This window comes from Epinephelus fuscoguttatus, linkage group LG8 (assembly GCF_011397635.1).
Source record: "Epinephelus fuscoguttatus linkage group LG8, E.fuscoguttatus.final_Chr_v1".
Taxonomy (NCBI): domain Eukaryota; kingdom Metazoa; phylum Chordata; class Actinopteri; order Perciformes; family Serranidae; genus Epinephelus; species Epinephelus fuscoguttatus.
The window spans coordinates 34,256,791-34,272,473 of NC_064759.1; the positions used below are offsets into that span (position 1 = coordinate 34,256,791).

The 15,683-nt window shown below is 40.8% G+C and overlaps 1 protein-coding gene across 1 annotated transcript in view; it reads right to left on the reverse strand.

Moving 5' to 3' along the window:
- Positions 1–15,683, reverse strand: part of ube3d (ubiquitin protein ligase E3D) — a 35,932-nt gene that overhangs the window by 18,571 nt on the left and 1,678 nt on the right. The window contains exons 2-8 of the mRNA XM_049584358.1: positions 13,156–13,367; positions 12,536–12,626; positions 8,938–9,160; positions 8,251–8,323; positions 8,098–8,176; positions 7,041–7,149; positions 4,057–4,223 (exon numbers count right to left, since the gene is read on the reverse strand). Of these exons, the coding sequence (XP_049440315.1) occupies positions 4,057–4,223; positions 7,041–7,149; positions 8,098–8,176; positions 8,251–8,323; positions 8,938–9,160; positions 12,536–12,626; positions 13,156–13,367 (954 nt within the window). The remainder of the gene's footprint in view (positions 1–4,056; positions 4,224–7,040; positions 7,150–8,097; positions 8,177–8,250; positions 8,324–8,937; positions 9,161–12,535; positions 12,627–13,155; positions 13,368–15,683) is intronic.

Genomic DNA, 15,683 nt, shown 5'->3' on the forward strand with positions numbered 1-15,683 from the left:
AATAAATCATGGATTAATGGGAGCTCTACCGGTGTGCGGATCATTTTTTCCTTTTTTAGTTGCTCAAATGTTAAGCATTTTAAAGCTGAGACTTTTAAACAAAATAATATATAGAACAATAAATTAGTCAGGCACCTAAATCGAAATGTCAAAGATGGGTTTGAGATCATTTAAAAACTGTCACAATTACATAGTTTGTCCAACAGAAAACTCTAACAAGTTTATTTAATTCTGTAAAATGTTTGGCCCAGTACTTATCTCGGTAAAGATTCTTCAAAAATACAAATTTTTGGGATCGTCATCAAAAACGCTTACACATGTTATGGGTTCATGGCTGATACATTCTTGAATTTTGAAACACTCAAAAATCAATTTCATACTGCTATAAAAAGTTGGGATATAACAATGAACAGCCCAAAAACTTAAAATTTAGACAGCAAAAGAAGAGATATTTTTATTTCATGTCTGGCAGGGGTCAAAGGGGACCTATTCTGCTTGTTTTCAGGTTCATGCTTGTACTGTCTACAAGCTTTAAGGCCTTAACAAACTGGGGGCATTTATTTGGTGCAATTAATTTGCATGTCAATACACATTTAAGCATCCAATTTTATTAGGGTCCGGGCAGCTAAGCTGCCAGGACACTACTGTAATCCTAGGTATTCTTCTTCTTTCTTCTTTATCTTCCGAGGAAATCATACTTCCCATGGGTGAAAACTCACCAAACTTTGTACAAAGGTCCAGTCTCATGCCAGATATCCTCAGCTGTAAACTCAAGCCAATAGTCCTGATGGTGGCGCTACAGCAAGCTTCTAAAGTTCAAAACTTTGAAAATTCACAACAACCATACGTGCTACAACTTCACAACTTCCATCAAACTGTAGCCCCAATACTTAAGAAACTTTTGTACACTTAAACCTGTTAAAAATTATGAAGTTTATCACTCTGTTTTTTTTTCAACAACTGTAAAACTTCTTAAACCTATCTCCTCCCACAATTTTTGCTTAATTGACACCAAACTTGCTACAGAGCATCTTCAGACTGCCCTACAAAAACTGTTTCTCAGATTTTTGATTTATCAAAAATTGAGCCTACAGTGCATCAAAATGTTTGACTGTAAACGGTACTATAAACATATACATGCAAATTTTTGTTAAATAAATCTTCAATGTTCATGAAAAAATGACAGCATTTTGAATTTTGCTCTAATGTGAACAATTGGAGTCAACGTACAAATGAAAATTTTAAAAATCAGTTTTTCACTTATGGAGCAAATCAATCATTGTTACAAACAAATTACCAACATCTCCATGCTGTCTAGATGTAATATGTGTATTTTCAGATTTTTGTCTTAATAACTGAATTTTTTACAGTGGTTTCAAATCTGCCTTTCCATGCATGGATGGCTGCTTTCCTACACAACAGTGAATGGCTTACTCAATTTGTGAAGCCACTGTTGAGTTGCTACTTGCCAATTAGCTCAGAGCGGTAGATGACTGTCTTAGGTTCCTGAGGTTGCTCAGAATTGCCTAAAAATGCCCGGACCCGACCCATCACTGCGCAGCAGCTATAATTTATTTATCTTTTGAACAATGTCCCTTTGTCTAAATTTTCGCATAGCACATCAAAGCACATAAACACTAAGAAAATGTTCTCCAGTAGGGACTCAAATTCACTCAGAGCATTTTGCTAAAAAGAAACTAGATAAAAGAGCTTACAGCAGCATAAGCTATACAACAACTGACCTCAACCAGACTGCCAGATGCTGCTCTGGCTCAATAGGATCCCTGTCGTCGATGTAAATTTCAGTTGCTGCCGGTGGCCCCTTGTGGCTCCTTTAAGTGCCTGTCTCTTTAAGCCCCTCTCCAAAAAAGACCAGTCTGTTCTGACTGGTCAGTGTTTCATCTCTGCACCTTCATTGCAGCCAGGGAGTAGCTGTAAATAAGCATGTTGGCACTTTTTACCATGAAAACCTGCCAATAAAAGCTTCTAGAAACAACCAGACATGTTCCAGCAGGATTATGATCTGAAATAGGGTGAAATTAACAACATTGAAATCTAGAGCCTCGTTTTCACCATGCAGTATACAGTATGGTTCAGTTCAGTTCGGTACACTTTTTGTCGGTCTCCAATGTGAAAAGTTGCCCCATTTTTGCTGGGGTACCTTGCACACAGATCTGGTACTAAAAGGTGGAACCGTGAACATTGCAGTCCTTTGATTGGTCAATAGAGAACAGACACTCTTGCTAAGTGCTGACTTGTAGCTGGTTTTGAGGCTCATGTAACCGATGTCCATACTGTGGAGAGTTTTACATATAGCAGTAGACTGTAACTAGAAAATAAAATTATGTTTTTGCTGCCTCTAGCAGCAGCTGTAGTCTGCGAGAAAATAATTCAATTCAAAGGGTCGACTACAGGGGACTTTTAAGGTGGAAAATTGACTTGTAATGTTACTCAATGCATGAGTTAACAATGTAAATCCATCAGCACACCTTAAATTTCGTTGTGACAACCTTGACCATTCCATCAGTTTTTACTGTGTCTCTTTGATGGCATATACTTTTAGCGATAAGTGGATCTTCAAGTGTTCAAACATATATATTACACTCAACCCCTGAGCATGCCTTAGAAGGACTAATGTAGAGGGACTCTCAATGGAATCTGTTCTATTTTGTTCTGAAAATGTCAGCATGCAGTCTCGTTCTGTGGGCCATAAATGAGGTGCAGGCTTTCCTCTGTGTCACCAGTGATGAGGAAATAAACCGGGTGCTTGACGGAGCAGTAAGTGACAATAACTATGGCCACATTTAAGAGTACTGTTTGCAGTGGAAATTCTAAGAGGATCTAAGGTCTAGGTACCATGTCTGAAGGGTTATTTTTGGTTCCAAAGGTACCAAACCAGAAGTGTTTGGCGGAAACGGGGCTCATGATTACATGTTTCCCTGATGTTAGCATGTAGCTACATGTAGCAGTGTTTGTAATGTGAACACTTGCAGTCGTGTGCCTGGAGCAGATAACCGTACATAGAATTCTGTCATGAGCTGATGTCACATTGTTCAGAACGAACTGAACATTTATTATGAACATCTGACATTGTAACATTATATATATCTATATATCTATATATATATAGATATATATATCTATATATATATATATATATATATATACAGTACAGGCCAAAAGTTTGGACACACCTTCTCATTCAATGCGTTTTCTTTATTTTCATGACTATTTACATTGTAGATTCTCACTGAAGGCATCAAAACTATGAATGAACACATGTGGAGTTATGTACTTAACAAAAATGGTGAAATAACTGATTACCAAGATGACATCTCTCTTGGTACCCAGCATGCATCTTTGGTGTAATGGGTTCCTGTGCATCACTCGGCTTATACCGTTCCTCATGTCATTTAAATGCACTCTTACTGCTTTGACTGTAAAGACAAGCTTTTCTTCTTTCATGCGAGTTTTACTTCTAATTACCCTTTCTCTGTCAGTCAGCCGGTGGGCTTGTCAAAATGGTAGAAACAACAAAACGTCTCTGTTCTGCCTTCACTGTACGTGGCTGCAGGGAAAAGGAGGAGGAGGGAAGAAACGCTGACTGCTGATTCAGTTGAAAATAATGAGGGTGGAAGGCTCTTCCAGTGGGGTGCTGCTGTACTGAACATGGAGAACCACATGCAGTACATCCACCTACACCTCTCTAATGCATCACAGCAAGGTACACGGAGCCTCGCTCCAGTCAAAACAACGTCTCCTGTATGTGCAACAAATATGAGCGTGACTTACACAACTGACAACACTGAGATGATAAACTCCTTTGATGGCAATCTCATTCGCAAAATAATAGACAATTACGTCTGAGCGGGGACCCTTGGCGCTAAGTGTTCTAAGACCTAAAATCTGTTCGGCAACAAAGCAGTCTTTCATCCCTCGCAGTGAGCCAAGACAGGTGGTGATTGAGAGGGTGCGTTAGAAAGATGAAAGGATAAGATTAAGAAGAGGAAAACAAAGAATGAAGGGGGTTGGAGGGTGCGGTAAGTCTCTGCTTACTCTCTCTGCTGGATGCCTGTATCAGAACAGGCAGTGTAGAGGAGTTTCAGGGCTCTGGCAGCTCTGGGTGATGGACTGTGAAGAGCGGGGGAGCTGATAGACCTCTCACCCCCGACACACGTTTCTGGGACTGATGCTGTGATGGAGTCGCTGTTCAGCAGCCAGAGCTGCGGGGAGGAGCAGACAGGTCACTTAACACTTGAGATACACATGCTGGATGTCATGTGGGCGAAGGAATCGCACTCTGCAAAATCAAGTCTCTGCATCCACTCATGCACACCAGAGTATCTCAGGTGTCTTATAAACAATGGTATTAAATCATGTGATGGGATACAGGATGTTGTACAGGTTGTATTGATTTAACTGCCAGCCACATTAAATTTTTTTAATGACCCTCCGACACATTTAACTCTTACCTTTAAAGTGATATTTAACTTTTTGGTTTGAGCAATTGCACAAATATATCCGCTACTGGCAACTGGCTGAGTACATCGCAGTTCTCTTTTTGTGTGGCAGTTTTATTTTGCTAAATTAATGGTCTGTCTCTAAAGAATAAGTGAGAGCTGCTGCTCAGCGGGCAGCTGGCAGAGTCTTTAGTAAAGTGTGGAGCTAGAGCTGGCTATGCAAAACCACTCAGCAATAGACTCTTGTTCAGTGAGCTAACCCAGGAGCACTAAGAGGCAGCGGCAGAGAGAGGGACAGGAGGGAAAAACAGCACAAGGAGCCAACATATTTCCACATTTAACTTGGAAAATATCTTGTTTGCAATCACATGACTATTATAATGCGTAAAATTACTGTGTGAATTGAATTAAATAAACATAAAGGGTATGTGATCCATACAGAATGAAGATTTTTGCCACAGCTTGACTGATTTGTCCAGTGTGGACACAATCGTTATAAAAAAGAACCTTATCCTCCGGACCTCCTGACGTTATTAACTTTACACAGCAAGCTGATGAAATAGCTCAAGAGTCTAGTGGACTATTTTGTGTGCAGCGGGGTCTACGTCTGAAATGACTGCTATCTTGTTTCTGGCTAAGTTAAAATGCTTGTGTTTAACTGTAGCTTATTTTAGATTTTAGCGCTGTATAAGGATGCAGTGGCTGTCAAGCTACTATTTTACTCGGTCAACTGTACCCAGAGGTCTGGTGGAACATTGTTAAAAATCAGTGTCTTGGTTTAAAAAAATGGAGAAGTTATCACAGCACACTGTCATTGCATCCAACTTTAACACAATGCCTTTATGTTAATGTCTGACATTAGCTGACTCTCCTCCTCAAGACGCCTCCTCTACACCTGCCGTCATTTCACTGTTTCACTCTTTTTTACTTTTTCAAATCCTACCGTTCTCTGGACTTTAAGTTGCCTTTGTTTTTCCCCAATTTATGATTGGAGCAGCTGTAAATAGCACAGATCATGCGCATTTGTGCAGTGTTGGTCGTCTTTGCCTCCAGTTGCCTGCCTTCCAACTGGGCTGCCCACCAATGTATGGGGTTTATTTTGTCCAAACCAGAAGTGGTGATTGTTGGAACAGTGGAAAGAGTAAACAAAACATTTTTTGGGAATTTAATTTTGTTTCCATCGAACTGAATGAAGTATGTTACATGGTGAGTTAACAAGGTACTTAAGCTAGTCAGTTTTAGTTCAATAAGGAAGACTGGTTTAAGAATTTTTTCTTTCTTGACTTTTTGTGAGTTTTATTTATTTATTTGTTTGACTAAAAAAGCTAAGAGGACTTTTGGAACATAGTATGAATATATCGGCTGCCCCAGTGGTGGCTGGTTGAAAAATGTAAACTAATCGCCCAACCTTATTACCTTAAAAACCTCTTAAATCCCCCACTACAATGGTTAACCAGTACACACACTGTTGTTTTTTTACTCCTTACTTCTTTTCAAACAGTGTTGAAGAAATCAGTGGGGTCCAGCCATGACTCATACTATCTGATTTTCTCTCTCACTACTGTTCCTGAGATGCAGAGTCTGCTGGTGGCTGTTCACACAGAGTAGAAATAGCTGTCTAGATGAGCACATTAACAATGTAGATGATTGTAGAGCTACAGGGAGCTTAAAAGCCATATAAACAAAATCATATACAGCACAACTCCTCCTAAACCCCAAAGTTTCTGTCTTGATTTCTGTAACTTTACCGTATGTGCATGTGTTTGTCTGTGAAGGACTTTTTGAAAGCAAAAGGAATATATACTTGTTTATGCAAAACCCACAACATATTTGGACCCATAATAATGCTCTATGCTCATTTCTGTAATTTGTTACCTTCATCAAATGTGCAAGCTCAGTTTGTGGCAGGTAAAGAGGATATCAGTTACATATTGTGCTTTAATAAGGTCAGAGGACACGAAAAAAAGATTTGAAGGGGAAAAAGATGGTTGATTTTTACAATTACTACTATTATGTTTCTCATATAACAATAAGGAAATAAGGCTGTCCACAGAACTAAAGGGTTAAAAAGCAAGCCGTGCACCTCTGATATGATGCAGGTTACTTTTTCATTTTGTAGTACCGAAGAATTCAGAAGTCAGTTGGTTTCATACAAGGTGATTTATATTATTACTGCTCCCCTTTTTTATGGCCTGCAGTTCAAAGTCTGACTATTGATGGGATACTTCAGACAATTTACGTTACGCAGATGATAAGATTTGCTAATACCACCTGCCAGCTTCGGCTAAAATAACATCCATATTGGAGTATAAACACCAAAGCACACACTCTAAACTGTACTGTTAATTACATTCAGTGCCGTGTTTCTGTTGTTTTACAAAGAGCCACTTGTCATAATCCACTTGTAGCTGATTTTAAAGAAGCTGAAAGCCTGGCTATAAGCTCAACAAATCACAGTCAATCAGCTTTTCATATCGCTTAATGACCTGCCACATCACTCTTCCCACTTCTTAAATAATTGAGGAGTCTATTTTTACCCAAATTTCATGTGCTTCTCTGATTATGCCATCTCGTTCTTACCAATAAGAAAGCTTTTCCATCAGGAGTCTGGACAGAGAAGTGGAAAGTGCTCAGCGAGGTCGACAGCCCCAACAGCCTGGCTGCTACAGTCTTCTCCAGGAAGAGCGATCTGTCCAAAACAGATAGTGTTTATTCATTCACAGTAGAACAGAGTGGAGGTATGAATGTCTTTTGGAAACAGGACATGGTGTTGAGGTCTTCCTTCTCACCAAATGCCTCCAAGATAAAGTTATGGAAAAATTTGTCACATTTTCTGGTCATGCATATGCCCACTACTAATTCTGGAAGTTAAATAATGCAGCCAATCACAAAGTACATGGAGAGCACTTTAACAGGGAAATGGTTTCTCAAAAGGTGGTGAAAAAAAATCCTGATGCTTGGGCTTAATCTTTAAATTATTCACACTTGCACTGTGGGATTATTAAAATGTTTAATTCAGACCGACCATTACAAAAGGCTGAACACAGAGCTGACATGTGTCATTCTGCAAAGTTTCGGCAAAATCCAGTCGCTGGTGTGTTAGATTGGGCGAGACTGGCATACAATTTAAGTATTAGATATTTATAGCCCATGTGCTGCATTGACTTTGAGGGACAAAAATATATGACAAAAGTCACAATGGTTATTCGTCAATTTCTCTCCTATATCTTCCACACATAAGAGCCACGTTTCATCCATTTACCCATGAAACAATGTTCCTTAGCCTGGGTTTCAACACATTTTCATGGAAAAAAATCTTAATTTTTCTGACTTTTCAAGGACACATAATAAAATGTCATCGATAATTCACAATGTGTAAGTATACGGCAGAATAAATTCGCTGTCATGCTGCATTATGTGAAAGGTTATCTATTGAAGATTAATGTAACAATTAATTCTATTAAACACAACAAAATTTGATGGGTTTTTTTTAATAACTTTCAAGGATTTTATTCATGCCATCCTGGAAAATGCCTGGAAAATGAGATTTAAAATATTCCATGATCATGGCAACTCTGTTTAACAGCCACAGTTTGCCAATTATCACCACTAGAAGCTGCTTTGGATCAAAACCTGCCTGTTCAGAGAAGCTTCTGGTGTTCTGTCTCCAACAGCGGGCTCCACCACCACCTGCGTGATGTACAGTTTCAGGGTCTCTGTAGGATACAATAGAGAAAGGCTCATGAATGCTGTCGAAAGTTATGATTATAATCTATAGGATGATGTATACCTGCTGCCACAGCCTCTCCCAGCACTGATGAACAGCTCTTGCAGGAGACGAGTGCCAGTCGGCGGCAGGGTTTCTGTGCGTAACCAAAAAAAAAAAGAAGAAAATTATTCACCACAACATACGCCCGTCTTTAACTTGGCTGTTTTATAACCGCAATCAATAGTCACTATGACCAGGATGGAAGGCAGAGGAGAGGAGACAGAGAGATATATACAGCAAGTAGATTGTCATTTGATCTTCTGCTCTTTCTATCTGCCTCTCTTTCTATTTTTCTCACTTTCAGTCATGCAAAGAGTGCCACTCGTGCTGAGAATGACTAATAAAAGAGTAGGGAGATCAATCCTCGTCTGCAGAGTGCGAGAGATTGACTTCACTGATGCAGCCGTCTGAGGAGTGCGTGTGTGCGTGGGTGAGTGAGTACACTGTATGATACGAATATGAATCCAATTTTTGCCTTTTATCAAAACAAATCTGGTATTGACCATTTAGTGCTTCCCCCACTTCCTCCTTCACTGCAGCTAGTGAGAATGTTTTTAATCGATATAATTCTGAAAATTGTCTGAAACAAAAACCTCTCAAAAATCCTTGGGTTTGTAGGAATCCCAAAACTTTAAATGGTTTAAAGGCTTCGTATTCCTTCTAAGAATAAAGGAGCATACTAGCTGTTTTCCTCTGCACGTCCATCACCTTTGTATCTTGACTGTCCTCTGAGCCAACAGTGCTCACTTCCTCAGTGAGAGTCTGTTGGCAGCTGCCGTCTCTGGCTAGGAGGAGGAAGGAGTCACCCACTAAACAATCCTCTGCTCGGGGCAGCAGCTTCTTGTTTGCGAATGGATCAGGGTGGCAACACCAGTCGTCGACAATGGCGTTCCAGTTGCCATTAGGGAGAGGGAGAACTCGCTTAAACACTCTGAAGAAGAAAGAAAAAAAAAAACAATTACAGGCTTTCCTCCCACCATTGTCCAGTGATTATCGGAAATTGCATCATTTGGTTCTTGCTGCAGTGAGAGCTGTTATCTTTCAATAAGCAGAGGGTCAGAGAAGATCAGAATACAAAGGAGAAAACAATCTGACAAAAGGACCCAAATGACATCAGAAACTAAAGGGGGGCAGGACAAAAAGTCCTTGTACGGAAAGTTTCTTAAGGAAAGCTGGTGCAATGATCACAATATCTAATATTAGCATTATATTGTGATTTTCTTAATCTCCTCATAATATATTTACATATATTTAAAGCAGCATTTATGGATTTTCTTTGGCCATCGCAAGCACATTAGCAAATAATTATGTTTTAACACATCCTTAAATTATGAAGCATTCATTTGAAGACATGTTTCTGGCCACCCGATGAGTTGAAGTCCAACATTTTCTCTGTTTTTGGTCTCCACCAAGTCCTGGGAAAACATCTGGTTCTTAAGCTGCTGAATGCCTCACTATGTTTGCCAGCTGAGCTAACTTTATTTGGTGTTGCTGTTTGGTGCTGAGTAGGAAGTAGATAAAGGATTCATCAGAGCTGTTTTAAACTGAAAATGGATGCATTTTGTGGCTGACACAAAGCTGATGAGAGCCATGAGACTGAACCAAGTGGCTTCCTCCAGGGCTGAAAAATGAAGCCAATGCGGAAGTACTAGAAAACTGCAGTTCCTCAACTGGCCACTTGAGGCTTGCTCCAAAAGCCAGTCCAGACCCCCATGTTAAAATGCCAAGCTTTACAGCCTGGTACAAGAAACGTTTTTGGTTTCTATAGCTAATTTCCGCCTTCATGACAACTGTGCAGGGAGTGAATTCTTTTATAACTCACCCTTCTACATTTTATTAAGGCTTAAGGTTATGGGCAGCTTTAAATGACAGGCTGCATCGGCTTCTCAGTCAGAGCCTCCCCTTGCTTCTCCACAGCGCCAGTCTCTTGCCCAAATATAGTCACTTCTGGCTCCAAAAAAACCCAAATGGCGAAATGCCGAACTCTAGGCTTCAAAACGGAAGTCCACATACCAATGGGTGACGTTATGGTAGCTACATCCATTATTTTTACAGTGTCTAGACTGAACCAAAAAGTAAAATTTTTGGCTGTTAAACCAAATCAATGAGCTAGAGATACAGGATAGTAATGGTGCTGTACACTACAAACAGAACATAAATACAGCAGCAAATAAAGATTTGTTATTTAAAGATATAGTGGAATAAAATGGCAGAAAATAAGGTCACGCTTCTTCTGTGTGTTCGTGTGTGTTGTAATCTGAGCTTCTCTGTTCTTTGTTTGCGGTAAGCTGGCCCAGTAGTGCATTAATGTTAGTGCATATGTGTATTGCATGGTTAGCTCATTGCTGCCCCTGTTAGCTGCTAGCCACCGGCTCATCCACCTTCATGTTGAGAACTGTAAATCTGAATCAGACTTTGAATTACTGATACGCTCTGAATATTGTAAAGCTCATTCAAAAAGCTCAGAAGAGCAAAGAGGGAACCGTGGAGTAGTTTTTTTGTTTTGTGGAATCATCACCACTAGTAGGGATGCACCGAATATTCGGTAACCGAATATATTCAGCCGAATATTGCAAGAAAAACCACACATTCGGTATTCGGTGGAATAAGTGAAAAGCAAGGCCGAATAATAGCGTGTGAGTGTTTTGATAACGCAATCAAACAGCGTGCGGTGACGGACGGAGTAAAATGTCGGCAGTGTAGCGATATTTTACTCCGTCCGTCACTGCACTTGCATTTGCGACTAAAAATAGTTTTATTCGAGCAAAATAAATCATTCGGCTCGTAGTGTGAGTACAGATTTCAACCAGCAGCAGAAACTAAAGGCAAATCCTGCCGGTTGTGGGTTGAGTGGGGGTCACAAACACAGACAGGAATGTATTCCTGTCAAATACGGCGGCCATAGGCTTACCAGCGACGGAGAAGTCCGGCTCCAATAATGTCCTCTTCTTGGTGTCATGACTGCCCAAAAGTATCTGAACAGCCGAGCCGTGGCAGCACACAGGTATGTGACGTGTCAGAGGAGAAGAGCCGTTCACATTTCTGTCTTTGTGGCAGGTAACGGCCCACAAACCTCACCGCACTTTAGGGACTGTTCTTTACTTATGAAGGGACTGTTCTTTACTTGTCAGGGGAGGAGGGTGGCTGGTTGATTTTTATTTTATTTATTTATTTATTTTATTTTGATCCCCGCTATGTTAATCACTTATTGATGCTGTTTTTGAAGTATGAATAAGTCAATAAGTAATTTAATTCCATTGAAATATCATTGATGTATTATAGAAAAGTGATTTATCTTTTTATAAATGACAAAAGGCACATCTGCCTCATTTACGCTGTGGTATCGTGACACTACTCAGAACCATGATACTTTCACTGGTATCGTACCGTGGGTCCCAATTTTGGTACCGTGACAACACTAATCTGGTGGGGGTTCATCTGCAAAAACTAATGAAAAACTAAACAATGATATTCGATATTCGGTACTCGGTATTCGGCCAAGCGTTTAATTTGATTCGGCTTCGGCCACAAATTTTCATTTCGGTGCATCCCTAACCACTAGCATCACCTTTTCCACTACATGTAGTCATCTGGCACATTGCTAATACAAAAATATTGAAGGATGCAGCTTTAACACAACACTTGTTTTATTCATTCCAGTATAAGCACTTAGTGTGCACTATTTTAGGCTGCAAAGAGAACTTCCAGAAGGCACTTTGTGATGGTTGCAATCAATGGTAGCATTAATACCTCTGAGCAGCCATGAAATGGAACATATTGCTACAAAGCATAATGAGGCATGTTGTTGTTGAAATTATAACTTTTACCCCGCCCCAAAGCACTTATCTTGACATTTTTACTTTTCCCAGCCCTTGATGAAAACAAAAAATACATTTTTGGCTGCTTTTATTGGGCTATTGCTGAGAAACATCGCCAGAGGCCAAGGGTCTCTGTGCTGCAGCTATTGCAATTTTCAGCATGTCACCTTGCCGAGCAGAGAAAGCTACAAGCTGAGGGCTATAAGAACAATCCCACTGTCCAGCTGAACCACCTCAAGGTAAGAAACACAATTGGTTTTTAATGGGTAGCGCAGACCTTTACGTCACGCTGACTCTATAACTCTAACCCAGTCGGCTTGATAACTGTGGACTCCGCCGCAGCTCCATCCATCAATTTTTCTTTGCCAGACTATCACTTCAACTGCTGGGTCACACCATCAATAAACACCCCCTTCTATTTCCGCGGAGGAGGGTGTAAATAAAAACACATTTCCACCGACGCTCTTCCTCGTCTGTCTGCTCCTCACCTGTCCTCCAGCAGCCTGGTCATGCAGCCCTGGCAGTAGAAGGAATAAGTCTCTTTTGCCCGGAGTGTCTCCATCACACTGTCAGAAGTCTCTGTGGAGGGCCAAAGGCAAACAGATAAATGAGGCAGATTTGGTGAAAGGGTGGTAACCTTGTACTACAGAGCACAAAATCAATAAAGTACTGTGTGGCGAAGGTGGCTTGAAGAGGGAGCGGGCAATCAATCTGATTTTCATTGGATTTGTCAATGACTGTCCTTAGCTATAACTTCTTCTTGGGCGAGAAGTGACATAAAAATTGCCAAGAAGATGGAATCTGTGGATATTACGCAATGACTCTGGGGTACACTTTTGATGATATGAGATCAAACCAAAACTTAAAGGGAGTATTCTCATGACTCTGATGATCAGTTGCTCGTGGGCCATGAGGGATTCTGAGAGCAAAATTTACACCATCACTGTCTCAGATGACCAAGTGACTCAATCCAATTAATTCAGAATAGAAAGCAAGCTCTAAATAGCTACCAAAAGACTTTGTTCTCGCCTTGGCACAGGGGAGTGTAGCAAAGCACAGGGGGGTTGCACATGTCTGGATGTGTTTCCATAGCTGTCCTGGACATTACCTTCGTCTGCGCTGTGCGTGACACTGATGCGCAGTCTGAAGTGAAGCTCCTCTTCACAGGATTCTCCCGCAGGTGTCGGAACGCAGGATCCCTGCTCGAAGGTGACTCCTGCTGGCAACATCAGGCTCAGCTCACCTCTGGGAGTCTGAATGCTGAGAGAAGACTCTCCACCTGTCACGGCCACATCTGCAGGACTTTTGGCCACATCTTTCCTGGAGAGCAGACGCATGATGATGGTTTACACACAGAGGTTCAAAAGAAACGTATACAATGAACACACTTTTTTTTTTTTTTTTTGGTATGAGTTAGATGAGAAGATCAATAACTGTCATTTTTATAAGGTAAATGTAAAACTAGAGCCAGGAGATTATTAGCTTAGCTTAGCATAAAGACTGGAAACGGGAAAACACTAAGTTTTCTCACAGGTTTACGTTACATATCTAAGACTTTTTTTATGCACTCAAGGGATTTATCTGTCAATTTTTGGTCACAAATTTGTTAAAAATTTGTGTTTGTGAGAACTTCTCCTTTCATAAGATAATCCCAGTGTCAATGGCACGCTCCCTCAAAACTTGTGACACCTGAAGCATATTCTTGTGTATTAAAACTGCACATTTTAAAGTGGCTTTTAATTGTGACCATCCCAAGGCACACCTGTGTAGTAATGACGCCATTTAATCAGAATCTTGATATGTCACACCTGTCAGGTGGATGGATTATCTTGGAAAAGGAGAAGTGCTCCCCAACATGAATTAAGTTTAACAAATTCGGGACCCAGTGGCACCAGGGCGCAGTGGTGCAGCAAGAGGACTCCTGGTTCGAACCCATGGTGGAGGAGCCCCCCCCCCGTGTCAGCGTGTCCATCCAAAGACATGCAGATTAGGTTAATTGGTGACTCTAAATTGCCCGTAGGTGTGAATGAGAGTGTGAATGGTTGTGTCAGCCCTGTGATAGTCTGGTGACCTGTCCAGGGTGTACCCCGCCTCTCACTCAATGACAGCTGGGATAGGCTCCAGCCCCCTATGCAACCGCCAACAGGATAAGCGGATACAGAAATGAATGAATGAGATTTGGGACCAGTATTTGAAAGAAATGTATCTACTGAGTACACGAAAAAAACGGTCTAAGATCTTTTACTTAAACCTGTGAAAAACAGGAGCAAAAACAAAAGAGCTGCATATAATTCTTTGTTCAGTGTGGTTGTTCTAGAAACTTTATGCATAATTAGTGCATAACAGCCAATATCCCAAAAACTTGGCAACATGAATTCATATACATGGGCCTATGGATTCGGCAGGATCTGTAATTAGTCAAAGTCTCAGTACAGTGATTAATGAGTCAGCCTTTAGTGCAGACCAAAAACTATACAGAAATGTAACTACATATCATATATTTAAATAAAGTCTATGGGGCAGAACAAAATCTGGCTTTCTCCGTCACGTACTCTGAGTGGAGAGATGTAAAAATTAAAGTCCACTGATTGTTCTAACATTCTCTGCAGACTAGACCTACTAAAGTAAAGAACTATTATTAATAACACTACTACAACCATTAATAGCACCTCTCCCTCCTGCGGCGTGCTGCTGTCGCAGCTGAAGGAAGTACTGAGTAATGATTGAGTTTGGGACGACCACCGGCTGAGAGAGGCACTCTTTAAACTGAAAACAAAATGGATTGTTACAGGACATTATTAATAAGTTTACCACTTTTGTTCTTACACCAGTGGACCACTGACAGTGTACAGTCCCACTCTAAATGAGTGTTGGCTTTGACTAAATCTGGCTTTGTGAGAAATGTTTTACTTTAGCCCTCCTTGTCTTCACATAACTTTCAGCCTGATATTTTTGTAGTTATATACTGAGAAGAATAAGATTTCAGCCAGAGTCAGCTTTCCACTGAAAATTCGATAAGGACTAGGGTTGATTTTACTGCCTGTCAAATCTCATTAACCCCATCTAGTGATATTAAGGATGCATTACATTCACTTAACTAAAGGAAGCAGTATCACACTATAAAAACACTCAGTTACAACTAAAAGTCCTTAATGCACCAAGTAAAGTACTCATTATGCAGAACTGTGCCTGTCAGTGCTGCAATGTTGTATTATAAGATCATTAATATGACATAACACCTTTGTTTTTGCTGCCATGTTTTCACAGGTTTAAGTTAAAGCTAAAGTTAAAGACCTTCTTATGCATTAACTGATATTCATTCATTCATCTTCTAACCGCTTCATCCTCTTGAGGGTCGCGGGGGGGCTGGAGCCTATCCCAGCTGACATCGGGCGAGAGGCAGGGTACACCCTGGACAGGTCGCCAGATTATTGCAGGGCTGACACATAGAGACAGACAACCATTCACGCTCACATTCACACCTACGGACAATTTAGAGTTACCAGTTAACCTAGTCCCCAAGTCCCCCTAGTCCCCCTAGTTGGACTGTGGGAGGAAGCCGGAGTGCCCGGAGAGAACCCACGCTGACACGGGGAGAGTGAGGCGAGAGTGCTAACCACCACACCACCGTGCCGC